Here is a 20,541-nt window from a genome sequence, read left to right on the forward strand (position 1 = left end):
CCCCTGTGAGAAAAGGGTATATGTGGGACTACAAGGGGGATGATTATGAAGAGCTCAGGAGACAGCTTGCGGGTGTAGCATGGAATGAGGAGTTAGCTGGAAAAGAGATCAGTGCAGCTTGGAGGATTTTCAAAAACTGTGTAGTAGATGCAATGTCTAAATGTATTCCAAGGGTGAGAAGATTAAATAAGGTAGGTGTGAAATGGATGAAAAAAGAGATCAAGCATGCGATACAGAGAAAAAAGGACATTGTGGAGGCAGCATAAGAGAAGTGGAAATAACCAATTCCATGAGGTCTACGAAGACCAGGCATGGAGGGTGACTTGATTGGTAAGGGTAGCAAAAGTGAGGTATGAACAGCAGTTAACTAATGAAGCCAAAAAGAATTCTATGGAGTTTTCGATATGTAGCCAGCAATAGAAAAAATGATTTTGGAAGGATGACATTGATTGCAGAAAATGATATAAAGATAGCTGTTGAGGAAAGTGTGGTGGAGATACTTAATGAGCAGTTCATAAAGGTCTTTCAATCTTGTGAATGTGACTTCATGGAGAGATTGAGAGCAGTTGATGATGGGGAGGAGAGACTGACTGTAAGTGAGCAAGAGGTGTATGGGGAGTTGAGTAAACTAAATGTTAATAAGGCTGTGGGACTTGATAATATATCAACACGTATACTGAACAAATGTGCCAGGGAGTTGGCACCTGCCTTGACATATTTTTTTAATACGAGTCTTGCACTCGGTCAAGTTCCTAAGGAGTGGAAGGAAGTCAAGATTGTGCCACTTCATAAAGGAGGTGATCGAACTCAAGCATCAAACTATAGGCCTATTTGTGTGTCAGATGTTGTGGTTAAGTTGTTGGAGAAGCTTGTGAGAACTAGGATCCAGAGTTGGGTTGACTACAATGGTATTATCTTTTATGGACAGCATGGATTTGCTAAAGGGAGATCATGTTTTAGTAATCTACTTACTTATTATAATAAAGTGACTGCTTCCTTGGACAGAGGAGAAGAATACACAGTAATATACTTGGATTTTGCAAAGAGTTCAGATTAGTGCATTGAATTGTAGAGTGGCTATCAGATAGGTATCAACAAGTTGTGTATGGGGGAGCAATATCAAGGAAAGGGAGAGTCACTAGTGTTGTGCCTCAGGGGTCTGTTTTAGCGCCATTACTGTTTAACTTGTATATTAATGATATCGGTGAAGATTTGGATGGAAATATTCAGTTGTTTGCAGATGATGCAAAGTTGGGACGAGCCATGAAGAATAGACAAGATGTAGTTGCCTTATAAGAAGACTTGAATAAATTGAGTGATTGGGCACGGAAATGGGAATGTGAGTTCGATGTTACAAAATGTAAGGTTTTAAAATTTGGAAAACAAAGATGGGATGCAGAATTTATGCTTGGTGAGGATATATTGTTGGAGGTGGAGGAAATAAGAGATCTGGGGGTGATAGTGGATAAGGATCTAAAATGTAGGGGACACATCGCCAAAATTGTCTTCACAATTTTGGCGATGTGTCCCCTAAATTTTAGATAACAATGGTTTCTGGTGATGCGGAAAATAAAAAACAAAGGCTTCTGGGAATGATGCGGAGGACACTGACGTGTACAAGTAGGGAGATTCTTGTTCCATTGTATGAGTCTTTGATTAGGCCACACATGGACTATTGTACCCAGATTTGGTCACCTGGTTTTCAGAAGGATGAAGAGATGTAGAGCTTAAATACTCTTTTTCATATGATGAATTTGCCAGGAAACAGTGCATCAACTATTAAAATTCATGCAAGAAAATCATCTTTAGCTTGCATTGAAGGAAGTTTATAAGTTAGCATAACTTGTCATGTAAATTCCAAGCTCTACTTCTCTGGTCGAGCGTTCTTTTTCGACTGTGAGAGAATGCATATGTGTTATAGATGAACAGAAACACATGAAACGCTGTACAGCCTAACCTTTATTGCTGTTGAAAAGACATTAATGATGGAACTGATGGAAAAACCTTCATTTTATGATGTGTTAACTGAATTCCTAAGGAAAAACAGGAGATTGGAACTTGTGTATAAATAAGTAAAATGAGTTATTTCAGCCTGTCTTTGATTCATTCTGGAAAAATAATAATTTCCCTCAGTGATTACTTTTTCTGATTTCTGTGTGTATTTATATCTCTGTATTTAAAAATTGTATCAAAATTAAATTATCTGCATCTTACTTTAGTATATGCCAATGATAATCTAATCTCACCACGAAGTATAAGCCCTTTGTTTCTCAGTAAAACGGCATAGCTGTTGCTCGTTTGACCTTTATCCTTTCCATATTTAAAATTGTATTAACACGTTTGCAACTGGGTGTTTGTCGATACTTTATTCCCTGACGGGTACTAGCTTTTAGTGTATGTATGCTGCTTCCCCTTCAAGCAGTCGTATTTTCTCAAAGCTTATTCAGCATGTTAGTTGCAACTCTGTTTTGATAGAATTATGTTTCTAAAATTAGCATTTGTTAAGTGTCTGGACGATATCAAATATCTGAAATGCAATTCAAATTGATTTCAAATTATATATATATATAATGCTGTTACACATATTTTCTGGAACTGAAAATTTGAAAGAGAATGTTAGGACAAATGTGTTTAGTTTGCTCTTATGTTTACTGCTACAATAAATCCATTCTGTTTGCATGCATGCAGCATAGTATGCTGGAGTGGAATGTTTTTTCATTAAGTGTGTCATTTGAATTGTCTCTAATTACACTAATTGTTCCTAAATATAGTGCACGGATGTTAAATGTCTGTTTACTATATTTAGTGATAATCAAAGTTACTTGTTTTTCTTGCTTGTGGTGTATAGCATCTGTTGAGGTTTGAAAGTTTTTTTTTAACGGTTATAGGGACATTTTTATTCTAGTCTTAGGAAACAACAGACGTAGTAAAAATTTATCTATTACTGAATAAAAATTAGTACTTATGTGTATTATAAGTAGTTGTTGATATAAAACCAAATATTAGCATATGTGAGATATCTATTATTGCTAAGGTAGAAGAACTGTTGACACTAAATTAAAAAAATATATAATAATAAAAATAAAATTCATGAATGTGGGATTCCCAAAAGTGTGGATAATTCCAATAATGATTGGATATTATTATTATTATTATTACTGATATCTCCATGGAGTCAGTAGACTCATCACGGGAGACCTAAACTATCAAAACAATATCTATCATATCTCTTCTTGAATTCATTTACAGACGAAGAACTCACAACTGAGTCAGGCAATGCATTCCACTCATTCACCACCCTCCAGGAGAAAAACCTCATTCCCACACCCTTGTTAACCACACTTTTCCTTAATTTCCAGGTATGACATCTTGTTCTTCCATCACTATCACACAGCTGAAATATTTCCTCTGCATCAATCTTATGAAAACCTTTTAGTAATTTAAAGCTTTCTATCATATCCCCTCTTCTCCACCTATCAACCAATCTCTGCAGTCTACAAGCTCTCAATCTATCAATATAGAGAGCATTTTTTACATCACTCACCAAGTTAGTCACTCTTCTCTGAACCCTCTCCACTACCTCCTCATCTCCAAGGAATCCAGGTGACCAGACTTGAGCACAGTAATCCAAATGTGGTAGTATTAATGCCTTATAAAGGGGGATAATAACCTCTTTATCTGTGGATGTTAGTGTGTTCTTCAATAACCAAGTAATCCTATGTGCAATCTTGGACACCTTAGCAATGTGTTCTCTGAACTTCATATCCTTATCCATCAACACTCCCAAGTCCCTAGCCTCATTAATCTCTTGGAATACCGTTCCATCAATGTGGTACACAGCTGGTAATCTTTTTATCCCAAAATGCATAACTCTCCACTTTTCCACATTGAACTGACATCCATTACTTTTGCTTATTTAAATCATCTTGCAAACTCTCAACATCAGCTTGATTTTTTATTGCGCTACCCAACTTTGCATCATCAGCAAACAACTGAATATCTCTCCCTTCAAGCCATTTCCCATATCATTTATGTACAAATTAAACAGTAACGGCCCAAGCACAGAGCCCTGATGCACACCACTGGTTACCTGCCTCATCCTGGACTCAGCTCCTCCATACACTACTTTCTGTTTCCCTTGTCCATTCTATTATAAAAAGTTAATAGATTGCTAAGGCAGGATCAACCTTTAACAAAACCATGTTGGCCCCTATAGAGAACCATATTCTGATCCATCCATTCTTGAATTCTGGCTTTAACCAACTTTTCCAGTACTTTTACCCATACTGGAGATAGTGATTGGTCTGTAATTAACTACTGCAGTCTTAGAGCCACCTTTATGCAAAGGAACTACTTTGCCTTCCTTCCACTCCCTAGGGATCATACTAGAGTTCAAACTTAGGTTAAATAACCAAGTAAGAGGTGTTCACAATTCCTTTGCACATTCACGCAACACCTGAGCTGATATTCCATCTAAACCTACAGCAGTGTTTGCTTTTAAATTCTGCAATATACTACGTACCTCTGATTTATTAACTTCAATTCTCACATTAGTTATTGCTACAGGTACAGAGATATCCTCACTTGGGTGATAGACTTTTGAAAAGTGATCACTCAGTAACTCTACTATTACGTCTGAATTGGTCACCTCAATACTATCAGCATCCACTAAGGTTATCCTTCCAAAGTCATTCTTTCTTTTATTTGCCGCATAGCAGAAGAACTCTTTGGGATTACCCTTGATCTCTTTGGCTAAAGTCTTCTCATAATCTGATTTAGCTTTTCTTACTATGCTGGTAACCTTCCTGGCTCGAGCCTTGTATTGCTCTTGGTTGTACTGATCGCCTTTCTCCTTGTAAATTCTCCATAACATTTTCTTTTTTTGCAGATGAAGCCTGATACTACTACTACTCATCCATCTAACTCCTGCCTTTGTTTGTCTTCCTGACCATGGGCATACATTCTGCTATTGCCTTCCTCAGATACCCGCTGATTTTATCCCCTGCAATATGTTCTGCCATGGGATGGCTGTAAACTCACTCCGAATCTTGTTATAATTACATAACCTGTAGTTCCGTATTATGTAGCTTATTATTATCCTATATTATGTATCCTGTTATTGCATAAAATGTATATTAAGTCTCACTAAACAAAAGAAATTTCTTAGAAAACGAAGAAAAATATACATAAACCCGAAAAACACACATAACATGCACAAATTTTATGAGATAATTTGCTGCTCCATCAAACCACGTGTATTCCAGCCATGCCGAAATGAATCACCTGAGCAACATTATTTAGTTCATTGGATTAGTCTCTCCCTATAGTTTTTAACTGACCTACTAAATGTATATAGTGGCTGTTTATTATTGGTTAGTTATTTACACTTTACAAACAGATCTCTTTCCCTCCCCTCGTAATTTTTTTTTTTTAAATTATGCCATCATAAATTCACTTATTCATGTCTAGACTTTATAGGATCACATGCTGTTCACTCCATCCAACAACTTATAGGACACACATGTCACAAATGTTAATTATTAATAATTTGTTTGCCATTAATGAAAGTATTTTTACTTGCACTTCTTCTTTCCTTTACATTTCACATTATCACATGACTTAATGATGGTTTACATATTTACACCTTTGAGTAATTCAAATATACTAACCAAATATAGCATTCTCCTTCATTATTGTTTTCTAATATATCGTGATCAATTTTCTCCCAGTCTATGCAGATTTGGTTACAGATTTGGATAAATTAAAGTATTCAAATTATCCTTTGATTAATTGCATTGAACCAATTAGGATGAGTGCTGATACGCTTTTAAAAAAACTTTCATAAATTGATAAAAATTCAGTCAAATTGACATGAATTTTGTAGCACGGGTTGCATAAGCCACATGACAGCACATACACCCAACCGAAATGGGCACATGATGCCACTGATATATATATATATAGAGAGAGAGAGAGAGAGTGGGGAGGATTTTGAAATTAAATAGAATACTGTAATTTGAAACTTGCTTAAAATTAAGGAATAAAACTGATGGTTTATTAAGAAGTCCATGGACAGACATGCAGTCTCTTAACAGCAATTGATACACTGTCATTTTCAAAATACTTATTACAAGATTTGCTTAATCAAAGAAGCAAAGTCACTTGATAATTCCTGTAATTAGCTATTGAAAGTGAAACCTCCATAGCTCAGTCGGTATAGATGAAGCCGTTTGGTTGGAAAGATGTGGGGGTCGATTCCCGTCAGTGGCGTGAGAAACCTTTACCTGGTCTCTTTCGATGACAGGTGAGTTAGTCGGTCTCATACGGAGTTAGGGATTTTTTATCCCCCAGAACAGACAAACTGGCCCTGTGAACACATGCATCGACAGACATAGGACACACCATGATTCATAGGGCTAACTACCTTATCCTTGAGTTACAGTTGCAGAGTCCAAGAATACTTGGAAAGGTTGTGGGTGCTTGAGTGCCCTGTTAAGACCACTGATAAGATAGCTATTGAAAGAGAAGAAAGTGTTTTAATACTTATATGTACCTCCATTACGCTATGTGAGAATTCATTTTTTTTATGTTGCGTGGAAGTAAGTGTTCAGAAATATTCTCTCTGCTGCTGGGTGATACAATTAATTTCTTTCTTCAATTAAATTCTTTCTCTCTCTTTTTTTTTTTCTTTCTTTCTTTCTTTTTTTTTTTTTTTTTGGTGTGTGTGTGTGTGTGTGTGTGTGTTTGAAAGTAGAATGGAATGAATAACTAATTATAAGCTTCGAACTGATAATATAGTACAAGAATTTTATCTCTGTTTAGTCCACTCATAGAGAATAGTGTTGTTGAACATGTACTTGAAGTGTTTCTTGGAAGGCAGTTTGATGAATTATTGTGATGTTATGCCTTCACTTATATCTTTCTCATTATGAATTTTTTAAATTCATTTGAGCCCACTGTACTGATAATAAGCTTCGAACTGCTAATACAGTACAAGGATTTGATATAATTTATCTCTGCTTAGTCCACTCATAGAGAATAGTTTTATTATACAGCTTTTGAATGAGGGTATGTGCAAGATAGTTATTATTAATGTATAATTCAATTACCTGCACATTTACTAAATGAGTAAGTAAATAATTACTGTAATAATATGTGGATTCAATTATTTTATTTTGATGTACTTAAAGTAATTTCTGACTTCATCTAGAATAACTGAGTTAAGGTTTCTTGGTATTGAGTTGAACCTGAAATCAGAATTTGCATTTAAGGATGAATGCAATGTTTTGGCATTTAAAAAAGATGATTACCAAACAAGAATAATCTTTACATCATGTTTACAATAGTCCATCTATCCACCCATCTATGCAGTTCAGGTGACCCTAGCATGCAACATCTACCAATGTATTTTGTCCTGTTAACTTATATGCTGCTTTATGCCATATTGCCTTAAACCCATTAGTTGTAGTTCCCATGCTATCACCACCATCATTCTGGATGTCTTTTCTGGTTGGGTTTAATTCTTCTGCAATCTTTATCAACACTCTCCCCACCCTTTCTTTCTTGTCAGTAATCTCTGCATATGCTGTATCCATCACACACTATTCTTGTTAGGTTATCCTCTTCCTTTAGTCAGGTTTCAATAATGCCAATAAATTTTGGTCTCATTTCATTTCCCATTCTAAAAATTCATCTCTTCTTGATTATATTGGTTATAATATGATTACATAATTTCTCAGAAATAATACGATGAATAGCAATGTAAGCCAGTGTAAGTCAATAAATAATAACTGAATAAGTTCGTGACAATTTCTTTATCATAAAGTTTGCTTTTTCTATTACAAAGGTTTGATATTACAGCAAAGGATGCTTTGCTGTAATATCAAAAGCATCCTCAGTACAAATTTAAATTGGCAGAGGAGGCACTTGGAATATTCAACACTGAAATGTGTGAAATGAAATTTCAAATAAAATTTCAAAATTCAACAAATGAAATAGAATGGCATGAACTAAAACGAATGAAGCATAATTTTAAATCAAGAGATATAGTATGAAATCAAATAGAAGAAAAAAGTAATAGTATTAATGGTATTGAAATTGAACTAGCAGAAGAACGGGAAAAGTATCCGGTAGTCACAATTGGCATTATTAAGACAGAGAAGATAAAATAGGTGAGATCTTACTTAAATAATAAGTATAGAATGTTATATTCAGACAGTAATGATCAGGTAAAGGATGGTGTAGTGACAACATTCAGCACTGCTGTCCGACCTCAGATGCGAGACCCCTTGTCACTTCTGCACATGGCAGAAGAAAGTGAATTCATTTTGATAATAGTGTAATCAATGATGGGTGTTTATTATTATTCGTTGGAAAATTAGCTTATTGTTTATGAAAAGTTTTGTTTTTAAAGTGGTAACTATTTTGCTTGTACAACAGTTTTGAAAATTTTACATATAAAGTACATGATTTCGAGTTTTGGTGAAGAATTTGTACATCACCTTATTCCTTTCTCCCCTTCTACATGAATTGGCTCTTCTTGGCACTGTGCCAGCTAAGGTTCTGGCATCTGTGGTCAGACAGTAAATATGATGATAAACCTCTTTTTGGAAAGCAATTTCAGGTAATGTTATGTGAGTAAACTTCAAAATGAGAAAGTGGACACTTATTTGTGTCTGTGGTGCCAAAGAAGCTTCTCTTAAGGACGCAGTGGCAGAATTTTTTTAGAGAAGGCAGCTGACAAATGGAAAAAGTGGTACTTGTTAGAGATCTAAACAGTAAGTAGGAAATGAATACCACTAGGCATATAGAAATGTATTTGGAAAATTTGGAGAAAAAGGCTAATAATAATGGTAAGATTATGCTGGATTTCTGTCCAAGATATGGACTATGTTATTGTTGATAGTGATATCTTCATGCCAGTTCAGGATACAAGAGTATATACAGAGGATTTGAAATTGTATATCTATATCACATTAAAAAAAAACAGTATGTAAAAAAGTTTTAAAAATAATTCAAGTTGAGTAGATTTTACAGGTAAACTGTAGACTCAACTATACAAACATTATTCAGGAAAAAATGATATGGTTCAACTTCACTAAATGTCTCCTTATCTGAAATCATTGATTGATTCAGATAAGGAGGCATTTGGTGAAATTGTCTGGGATGGAAAATTATGAATGCGAAAGTGAACACAAGTAGTTAAAGAAGCAGTCCTAGAAAAGAACAAAGCATATCAGAAGTTCCTAGGAAAAAGTCTACAGTTACCTTAAAAGAATACAGTCAACAGTTCAAGAGACTTATGTAAAAGCAATTAAACAAAAGTCATTGAAAGGATTTTGATAAGAATATAGAAGATAAATTAAAGAAAGATGGCAAAAGGTTCTGGAGGATATTGAATATACTTAGATATAGAGGAAAAAATACCATTAAAGGAATAAAATATGATAAAGATGAGATGAAAATTGACGATAAGGATATTCTACATCTCTAGAGTAATTACTTTGAAAGAATGTTAAATGAAAAGCACAGCAGCTGAACAGTAGTAGAAATTATTCAGAAGGAATGCAAACAGGAGTGTGTGTGTATATATATATATATATATATCAATACTTGAAGTAGGAAAAACCATCAAAATCTTTAAATGTTGAAAGCTAGCTGGAATAGATGATATTTAATCAGAAATGCTTAAAAATATGGTTGGTATAAAATTTCCAGTGGCTATACTGCATTATTTAGAATGCCTGTTCATGACTTATTTTTCACGGTATTAGCAACACCACACAATTTTTTCAAAGAGATGTTTTATTAATTTATTAGTTTTATAAAAAAAAAAAAAAAAATTGTGTGGTGGTGTTAATTTCGTGAAAAGTAAGTCATGAATAACAGTCAATACCTAAGCTTATCTGTTAGATTAGAATGCCTGGTTTGAAGGTCAAATTCGAGTTGATTGGAGTTGAGCTGTCATAGTTTCCATCTATAAAAAGGGGAATAAAGCTGAACGAGAATTACAGAGGATCTTCTCTATAAGTGTTTCGTAAAATTCATGCAAGTACTTGAGAGGCTAAGAAAAATTGTGGAAGATAAACTTGCAGAACAAGCTGGGCTCAGGCAGCCAAATAGAGATTGTCAAGATCAGATTTCACTTTACAACAAATAGGTGAGAAATCATGAGAATATAACAAGGATTTGTACTTTAGTTTTGTACATCTGGAAAAGGCATACAATAAGGTGCCCAGAGAAAAGCTTTTCAAAATACTACAGTTATAACACAGGATAAATGAAACATTATATAGAACAATACATAGTCTATATTTAAATTTTACATAGCAGTTAGAATTGATGGAAATACAGGAGAATGGTTTGATGTGAAATTCAGGTGTATGACAAGGATGCACAGAAGGAGGGCTCTCTACTTTCCCACTCTCCATCCCACATTTAAGCATCAACTACACAGAACCACTACTACCATCATCATCTACATACAGTGGCATCTGCTGCCGACCACCACCACCACTAGTATTTTTTGTCTGTAAATTGCATATGTTCTCAAGGCTGATTTACCATTTGCCTGTATGTGGATTAAATACCCAAGTTTCTGAAAAAAATCCCTGCTATCTCCATATGAGATCAGCTAACTCACCTTCAATTGGAAACTTCCATTTAAAGATTCCTCTCATCACAACAAGAATTGAACTTAGGCCTTTTTCAACTGAAGGGCACACACCATACCATAGTTCTTCCAATTGCACTGCAGAGGTGCAATTCACTACTTCATGCCTGATTTGTTAAAACTGTAACAAATGAAAATCAGCAATAAAAAGACCAGTCTTTTTAAAGGTCTCAAAATGATGGTCTCCTAGATTTTTGGTAATGTGATTAAGCCAAAGTCGTTTAAATTTGGAGAATGTTGTAATGCTATGACACATTCCAGAAATAGTCTCTGATGTATCAGAGACTATTTCTGGATCAGAGGGAGTGAGAGAGAGGTTTTTCTGTATTGATTCCTGTGCTCTCTATCCATGGTATGGTCTGCCATGACTTAATGGCTATGTAGAAAGACATAGTTTATTTTCTTCTAAATAGATATTAGTTGTTCTTCCATTTTCTCTGAAGTATGAAAGATTGCAGGAGAGCACAGGATAGTAGGACACCATGATGATCTAGATCAGGGTTTCTCAAACTTTTTCTACGACGGAACACTTCACAAATCCTGAAATGTTTACGGAACACCTTGGTTATTTTGTAATGTATTAATTAATAATTAATTGGTAATTTAGCTTCTTTTATTGTTAATTAATAATTAATTTGTAATTTAGCTCCTTTTATTGTTAATTAATAATTGATAGGTAATTTAGCTTATTTATTTGTTAATCGATAATTAATTATTAATGATTGATAATTAATTATTAATGATTGATAATTAATAATTAATTAAACATCAATTAAACCGTCATTAAATTAATTTGTGCTGATTTTCATTGACATATCCCATTCTGATCACCAAAAATTTATAATATAAGTATTTACGAGTGAATGCAGACTTTTTTGCCTGTGTGCTGGTTTTGTAGGTAAATATAAATAAAATAAATGAGTAAATCTAAGCGTTAAGAAAAAACAATCATTTATTGTCAAATGTTAATTAGTAAAAACAAAACACATAAAAATAGTAAAACGTATATTGCAAATTAAGTGACCCCGATGTTTTTAGGTCTTTGAATTGCAAATTCTTTTGATATTAGGCACAATATTAGAAAGTTGAATTCTCATATTTGGTGTAGCGTCGAGTCTGTTCCTGGACTTTGATTTGGTTGCAGCATAATATGAAAATCCTGCCTCGCATAAATATGTCGTTGTAAAAGGAAGTAAAACAAGAATAGCTAGTTTTGACATGCTTGTCCAGAAATCATTTATTGGCAGTTCCTTGTAATTTTGTTTTAAATCAGAGTCACTAATTAAGTCAATTAGATTTTCATAGTCACTTGCGCTGAAGCCTGCTGGCTTAGCTGTCACTGTAAATGGATTCAGAACCCAGGAATTGTCCTCACTGGATTTTGGAAAATATTGCAAAAGGGTTGATTGCAAGTGATGCAAGTGTTCTAAAATTACATTAGATACTTCTTCATTTACTTTAGAATTTATTTCAGTCAAAAATTCATGCAAGGTGGGAAAACAATCAAAATTATTCTGTTCAACTGTAGAAATCCAGAATTGCAACTTCCTATCAAAAGATGCAATTTTATCTCTTGTATTAAAAATTGTAATATTCTTTCCTTGTAATGATAAGTTAATTTCATTGCACTTTGTAAAAATATCTGCCAGATCGCAAGACACATACGCAAGACCATGAAGAATTTCTTAATAATTCAATAAAATTTTGTCCTAAATTATGTGACATCAAGAAGACCATTAACTCACTACGAAGTTCAAAAAGCCTCAATAATGCTTTTCCTCTGGATAGCCATCTCACTTCAGTATGTAATAAAAGTGCATTATTGTGCACTACCCATTTCATCGCACAAAATTTTAAATAATCTGGATTGAAGTGGTCGAGATTTTACATAGTTCATCATTTTTACGACTTCATTCAAAATAGTTTTTAAATATGTACGAATTCTTTTTTGTTACTAGTGCTTGTCTATGCAAAACACCATGACTTTTGGTGGCTCTTGTAGCTACTTGCAGGATACGTGTTACAACTCCCTTCATCTTTCTTACCATTGCTTGAACACCATCTGTACAAATATCAATACACTTCTCCCAACCGATTTCCTGTTTTGTAATATATTTATTAATACAGTTGAATATATCTTCTCCGGTAGTTTTTTCTTGTAGATGTTCGCACATGAATAAATCTTCTTCAATACTTTTATCAAATATGTAACGAACAAACACTAGTAATACAGCAAGTCCTGTAGATTCATCCATTTGCAATGAATATTCACTGCAGCCCAAGTCGATGAATTAGCTCTATTTCTATGTCAGCAGAAAGATCTTTGATGCGGCGTGAAACAGTATCATTTGGTAATTGTACTGCATCTATTTTTTTAGCAACCTGCTCATTTAACATGCATGATACAATGTCTTTCACACAAGGCTTAATGAGCGTCTCACCAATTGTATGAGCTTCACCATGAAGTGCAATGCGCTAACTCACGCGAAAATACGCCTCTGTTGCATTTTCAGTTGTAGCAATTGTAGCCATTTGAAGTTTAGATTTTTCTAGCGAGTCACGTCGTCTCTTAAAAAAATGTATATCTTTTCCTTTGTAATCAGTGTGTTTCATTTCGAAGTGTGCCTATGAAATTTAGCTGGAGCCAAAGAACTGTTTACTAGTATTTTATTACATAAAACATCAGGAGTATGTGTATTGCCAATACACGTAAATCCATAATTTAAATAACTTTCATGGTACTTCCATTTTGATCTGTTTTCTTAGATGATTCTTGTTCTTTAATATTAGCTTTTGAAGAAACCACTGTTTTCAATTCCATATCTTCTCCAATCATACGAGTAGATGTGTCAGCAGAAGTACTTGCTCCTCCTTGTGTTAAAGTTCCTGTCTTTAAACAAGAATCCATGGGTATTTTTTCAATAATATTCAAATTCCAATATTTGTCAGAGTTATAATAAAAACAAATAGAATTTTGTTGTAAAGGTAACTTTAGTATGAAATACAGTAAGATTATAAATAAGAAATGTGTCGAATAATATAAAAGTAAATGAATAATGCAAAATAGTAAAAAAAGACTGCAACACACAAAAGTAAATATGAATTGTAACAATACTTGTAAGAAAAGTACTAAACCGTATCAAATAATGTAAAAGCAATTGTAATAAGAATGATATGATAAAATGTTCAGTAACAAAAATTAAACAGTTCGAAATAAATCAGATATTAATTATAAAATTAGTTAAAAGAATAAGAATTCTTTTTTTTAAAGTCGCCTCGCCTACTCCCTATATACGGGAATAAAAAGGCGTTAGCTGATTTTTTTTTTTTTCAAGGGCCCGGTCCCAACAAATTTACTCGTAAATACCTTTCCAATTTTTTTTTAAAGTTCATATATTAACATAAGTATTAATAATTAATTATGGCATAATCATAAAGAGTAGTATTAGTACACTTATGTATACAGTGTGGCATGTTGACAAATATAAATTACATTTAAATTAGTTATCAATCACTGGACTAATGAAATGTTGTAGCATGTCATAGTTTATTCAGGCAAACATCGTTAAATTAATTTGTGCTGATTTTCATTTCCCATTCTGATCACGAAATATATTTTTAATATTATTATAAGTACTTACGAGTGAATGCAGACTTTTTCTCCTGTGTGCTGGTAGTTTTCCCCTCCTTTTGTACATCCTGGAGATCTTTGTAGGCTTCAGGTGGATGACTCACTATGTGTTCCATCACAAACACCTTCAATAAGAGATTTCTTAATACCAAAATTAAATAAAGTGCCTTGTCTCTTATTCATATCAGATTTTAACTCTTTATTGTTATTACTTTTTAAAAAATCACGGCACTCCGGTTTCCGAACAAGCACTTACACACTGCAATACGAACTTGCGAAGAAAGTATTCAGTACTAATAGATTTGAGAACCGGATACGGACTACCTTGATCTTCAATTTCAGTGGAAAAATTTTCTTTTTACTTCCTTGCTGATTGGTCACTGATATTTGCAATGCAGATGTTATTTCGTTCAGTTTTGAGACCACGCCGCTCATTGTTGTAATCGGCTTGCAGGCAATTTTATGATCGTCATAAACAGCAGTATTCTCTTTCATAATTGTTGAAAGATTTCAATGTGTGAAAATTAACAATAATTCATGAATACTTTCATGTTTAAAAATATGCTGCTTGGTCACTGACATTTGCTACACAGATGTCATTTCCTTCATTTTTGAGAACAGAGGATATGCCACCACTGTTATAATCCGCTTGCAGGCAATTTTTATGATCTGTCATAAACAGCGTTATTCCCTTTCCTAAATGTTTCGATGTGTGAAAATTAACGATACACTGATGTTATTAGGTGTTCTGGGTCTGAGCTTTTCGACATATTCATGAATATTATTCTCCTCAGAATTTTCATTTATTCATGAAAAATGCTTAGAAAACTAAAATGACAAATTTCAGAACTTCTCGCAGAACACCTATTCACCTTCCATGGAACACAGTTTGAGAAACCCTGATCTAGATAATGGAGAGGATCTTTTGATTGAGTGGATAAGGGTAACTAATTTTTGTTATATCCTGAATGTTATACTTTATTATTATTATTATTATGTGACACCTCCGGGAAGGCACCTACTTTCACCACTCAATACACCAACAGCATCTACCGCCAGTAGTATTTCCACAGAAAATCACAAATATCCATGCCTACAGCAGGATTCGAACCCCACAGTCTTTTGGCTGGAGAGCGGTATTGGAAGTTTGCTGTTGACTATTTGACAATATTCAACAAAGCGTAATTGGCCCAACAGCCGCATTTTCTGAATCCGTTCAAAGCAACATTTTTATACTTTTATATATATATATAGAAAATATATATAGAAAATTATTATTATTATGTAATACCTCCAGGGAGTCCAAAGACTCATCAAGGGAGTATACCTACTCTACAATTCTCCATCTCCACCGCTACTCCAATGCCATCTACCACCAACCATCACCACTAGTATTTTCACAGATAATCACAAACAGACAATAACATTATTATGTTATTATGTTATACCTTTTAAGAAATGCATGCAGGTTTTTTTTGGGGGGGGGGGGGAGGGACAGTCTGAAAGCTAGGCAAAAAAGCTCTTTTGTTGTGAATGTGGACGTCATTGGCTAAAACAGTTCATCAATGGAGAAGATAGTATTGCTCAAGCAGATGGTTTTATCTATGTTTGGGAGGTGTGAGGAGTGATAGATAATAGATGCATAATCCAATGTGAGTAGGTTTTCTTTAGACCAAAAAAAATAAGGAATCATTTTATGATTCCTTATTTGACTGGTGTGTCAATGCAAGGCAGACTGTGATTGTTTCCATTTCAGTGGTGAAATGAATCCCCAGATGTTAGTGTAATAATTTAATGGCTAAATAAATTTAGTTGGTTAATTATTATCTCCAGATATATTTGTTTCAAAATTATTTGCCTGAAATGAATAAGGAATCATTTTATGATTCCTTATTTGACTGGTGTGTCAATGCAAGGCAGACTGTTATTGTTTCCATTTCAGTGGTGAAATGAATCTTCAGATGTTAGTGTAATAATTTAATGGCTAAATAAATTTAGTTAGTTAATTATTATCTCCAGATATATTTGTTTCAAAATTGTTTGCCTGAAATGAATATGTTATTCCTTCAGAAACATAAGGAGTGATAATGTGAGGAACCAGTTTTAGAGAGGAAGGAGATGAAGAAAGCCTATGGACCTTAATGACCATGTTGACATAAGAGTCAGTGAAGCCATTAGCAAGGAAGATAGTAATTTATTTCTTGTGATATCAGTGCTTCATTAGAGCATAAAGAGTGAATCTGCTGAACAAGAGTCTTAATGGTGATTGATTTTTGACAAGGATGATGATTCGGAACATGAATATAAAGGCATTGTGGGTTTTCTTTCTTAAAAGAAAGAAGGTGTAGACTACAATCCGGCTGATGAAGAAGCACTAGGTCTAGAAAGGCTGTAATGCAATGATCTTTTTTACTTCAAGATTGAACTGATTGCCATGATGAACTCTGTTAATGAACAAAATCTTGAGGTTCTGAAAGGCAACCTTGCCAAACTACAGAAAATATCATGCACATCTGCAGGAAAAAAGGATTAGGAGAAATCCTAGTGTTAAGGCTTAAGTGCTGGGAAAAATTCATGTTGAAAGTTTAATATCGTGAAACAACACTAGGAAACAAAGAAGTATTTAATGCTTCCAGTATTTCATCTCAGTTACAGAAACATCGTCAGGGAGTACAAAATGATATGTATAACACACACAAACGCAGTACAAAACTAACTGAAAACACATGGAAGAAAGGTTAGTCCTAATTAAGTGATTTTGTACGATGGATCATAATCTAAAGGTCTGTAGGTGGAATGGTCTTGAAGAATGATATCCATTTTCTTATTTTATTCACTTGCGTTGAGCATAATGGTAGTACAGTAGCACGATGTCTCTGTAACTGAGAACGAAATGTTGGGAGCATTAAATACTTCTTTTAATCCTTTCCCAGTACATTTTTACAGTATTCTTTTAATTGTTTCCTTAGTGTGTTAAACTTTTATCATGAATTTAGGAGAAATGTTTATTAACCTTTATTCAAATTGCTCCATGAAATAGTTTGCAAGGATTGGAGAAACCGGAAGGTCTCCTAGTTGTGATTATTAGAATATACTTCACTAGCAGTTTGAAGGTATACAGCCATGGATAGTACTCTTTCTCCAACCTTTGCAAACTGTTTCGTGAAAAAAAGAAAGAAAGATGCCTTCAATACTAAAGCAAACATTTTATGATACTAAGTCATTCTATTGTTATTGTTTATATAGTTTCTCTGCAAATGATGATGGCTCTAAAAGTGAGAAATAATTTCAAAAAAATGTATTGTATGTTGTAGTATTTGACTTCTTATATTTTACTTTTCAGCACTAAATGAACAGAGGTCTTCATGGTCTCCCCAGAGTAGTTTGTGTACATCACCACTTGCTGAGGACAGTTATAATGAAAAGCTTCGTCTTTTAGAAGAGGCAAAAAAAATTCCCATGGAACACTGGAAAGCAGCTACAGTATTAGCTTGGCTAGAAATTACTTTAGGCATGCCACAGTATGGCATGCAGTGTGCTGAGAATATAAAGAGTGGAAAGGTAATTTCTATTTATATCCTAATTTTAAATTATCTAGACTTTGTGTAAAGCAACCAGAAAGGTGCACAGTTGTGACTCTGAATAATTATAATACATAGCGTATTTCAACAATTTTAAGTGGACATTAAATTTGCACCTAACGTTGAGTAGTTTTTGATATATTGAAGAGGAAAGAAAATGTACAAATATTCTAATGAATATTATTAATTTGCTTGGTGGAGTAAACATAATAAATTCATTACTCATCAAGCCTCTCCTGCATGCCAGTAAGATATATTTCTGCTATACTTCATCTTACTCTTAGCTCAGGTTCATAATTTTGTGTTATTACTTATATTATTACTTGTACAATAATCCCTTAATGATTTATTTTCTTATGATGTAGAGAGAGAGAGAGATAACAATATTATTATTATTACATGGGCAACTCCATGGAGTCTTTAGACTCATCGAGGGAAGCTCTAAACACCAAGCACTATTAATCATTCGTGCAATATCTATCATACTCCGCTTTGAACTCATTCACAGTCATGGAGACAGTTGCCCCAGGCATCGGACTGGGGCAACTGTCTCCACTCATTAATCACTCTCCAAGAAAAAAATCTAGTCTTCACACCTCTACTAACTATAATCTTGCTCTTTCAAGGATGGCTCCTACTTCTCGTACCACCAGACTTGTTAGAAAAATTTTCTCTGTGTTAATCATGTAAAAACTCTTCAGTAATTTGTATGTCTCAATCAATTTTTACCTCTTTCCCACCTGTCAACCAATTTTTGTTACCCATAAATTCTCACCTATCTTCATGAGTTGCATTCCATAGACGTGCAACCATCTTGGTCACTTGCCTATGGATCCTCTAGATGACCAGATCTGTTCACAGTAGTCACAGTGGGGTCTTAGCAAGGTCTTATGAGAAGCATAATAACCTGCATATATCTCCTCTTCAGGGTGTTCTTCAGTAATCAAGTAGAACTGTTTTAGTTACTTTTGCAATATGCCCTCTAAACTTCAACTTCCTATCCACTAATAACCCCCAAACCCTTGGCTTCATCAATTTCCTGAAGTACATTTCCCTCAGTATTGTACATAGCTAGTAATCATTTCACCCCAAAATGCATAACCTTAAACCTTGCCTCATTAAACTGATATCCATTCTCCTTTACCCTTACTGTCAGTCTATTTAAATCATCCTGCACATTTTTAGCATCATTTTTATTGACTGTTGCTCTACCCAATTTGGCATCATAAGCAAACAACTGAATAGTTCCTCAGATAAAAATTTAATAGTAGTGGTCTAAGAACAGATCCCTTTAGCACCACTAGACACAGGCTTTCTTATGGAATCTTCTCCTGAATAAACTACTGTTTGGTATCTCTCCATTGACCAACCTCTTATCCACTTTACCACTTTTATATCCATTCTCATGTGCTATAATTTATTGATTAGAATTCCATGTGGTATACTATAAAAAGCCTTTGCAAAGTCTAGCAGTGTCACTTTAAACTCATTACCTTTATCCATCTTAGCTGTCACTGTATTATAAAAGGTGAGAAAGTTACTGAAACATGACCTACCCTTGGGGGGATAACAAAACATGTTATCCCCCTCATGTCCATAGTATTCTATTCCTGTATTTTGCTCTTAAACAGCTTCTCCCATACCTCGTCCACAACTCTTGAAATGTTGATTGATTGAAAATTTGCCCTCAATCTTGGAGTCTCTTTTGTGCAATAAAACTATTTCCCCTTCTTTCCACCCCCTGTGAACCAACCCATAGCTGAGACTTAAATTAAACAATACAGTCAAAGGCACTGCCAGTTCTCTAGGACCTTCTCGTAAAACTTGAGCTGGTATACCATCAAGGTTTACCTTTCTTGTTACCACTATACTCGAGCTGCTATACCATCAAGAGATTTGCCTCTCTTGTTACCACAACACCTCCACCTGGATGATATACTCTGCAAGAGTATTCACTTAGTAATTCAGCTATTTCTTTTGATTCAGTTACCTCCCTACCATTGACATTCATGAAAATTATTCTTCCATAATCATTCTTCCTTTTACTTGCAACATACCTAAAGAACTGTTTAGGATTATCCCTGTACTGCTAATTTCCTTTCATACTCTGATTTTGGCTTTCTTACCGTATTGGTCACCTTCTTGCCTGCACTTTGTACTGCTCATGTGTCTGCTGGTCACCTTTCTCTTTGAATTCCCTCCTCAAATTTTCTTTTTTCTTTTTTTTTTTTCGTAGCTTCTGCTTAACAATGGTATTCATCAATTTAATTCCCACTTGATTTATCCTCTTGACTATCGCCACCTAAAACTTACCATGAAATCCTTGAAATTCTCCAGAGGAATTTACTAAAAAATATATATATATATATATATATATATCATCATCATCAAATTCCTGCCATGTACCCTCAAAGGGGTGTATGTACAGGATATGATAGTACTACATAAAAAAAATTACATCATTATTAATTTCCTATCTATAATTTTCCTCCAAATCAGTCTGTTACTTGTCAAGACTCCAACATTATCAGATCTTATATTTCTATCGTCTAAAGCACTTTGTACAGTATCAATCCACCTATATCTTGGTCTTCCTCTGGGTCGTTTTGCTGCCAACCTGGCAGAGAACACTTGTTTTGCTAATCTTTCCTCGCCCA

General features: G+C 34.2%; 1 protein-coding gene across 6 annotated transcripts in view; it reads left to right on the plus strand.

Annotated features, from left to right (window-relative positions):
* The window catches only part of LOC150096464 (kazrin-like), a 686,592-nt gene that overhangs the window by 300,996 nt on the left and 365,055 nt on the right, over positions 1 to 20,541 (plus strand). For all 6 annotated transcript variants that reach the window (XM_090408269.1, XM_090408271.1, XM_090408270.1 and 3 more), the window contains one exon: positions 17,647 to 17,864. In XM_090408269.1, the coding sequence (XP_090264395.1) occupies positions 17,647 to 17,864 (218 nt within the window). The remainder of the gene's footprint in view (positions 1 to 17,646; positions 17,865 to 20,541) is intronic.

The sequence above is a fragment of the Typopeltis vanoorti genome, chromosome 18 (genome assembly GCF_054136105.1).
Source record: "Typopeltis vanoorti isolate ZY-2024b chromosome 18, IOZ_Tvanoo_1.0, whole genome shotgun sequence".
In the NCBI taxonomy this organism is placed as follows: domain Eukaryota; kingdom Metazoa; phylum Arthropoda; class Arachnida; order Uropygi; family Thelyphonidae; genus Typopeltis; species Typopeltis vanoorti.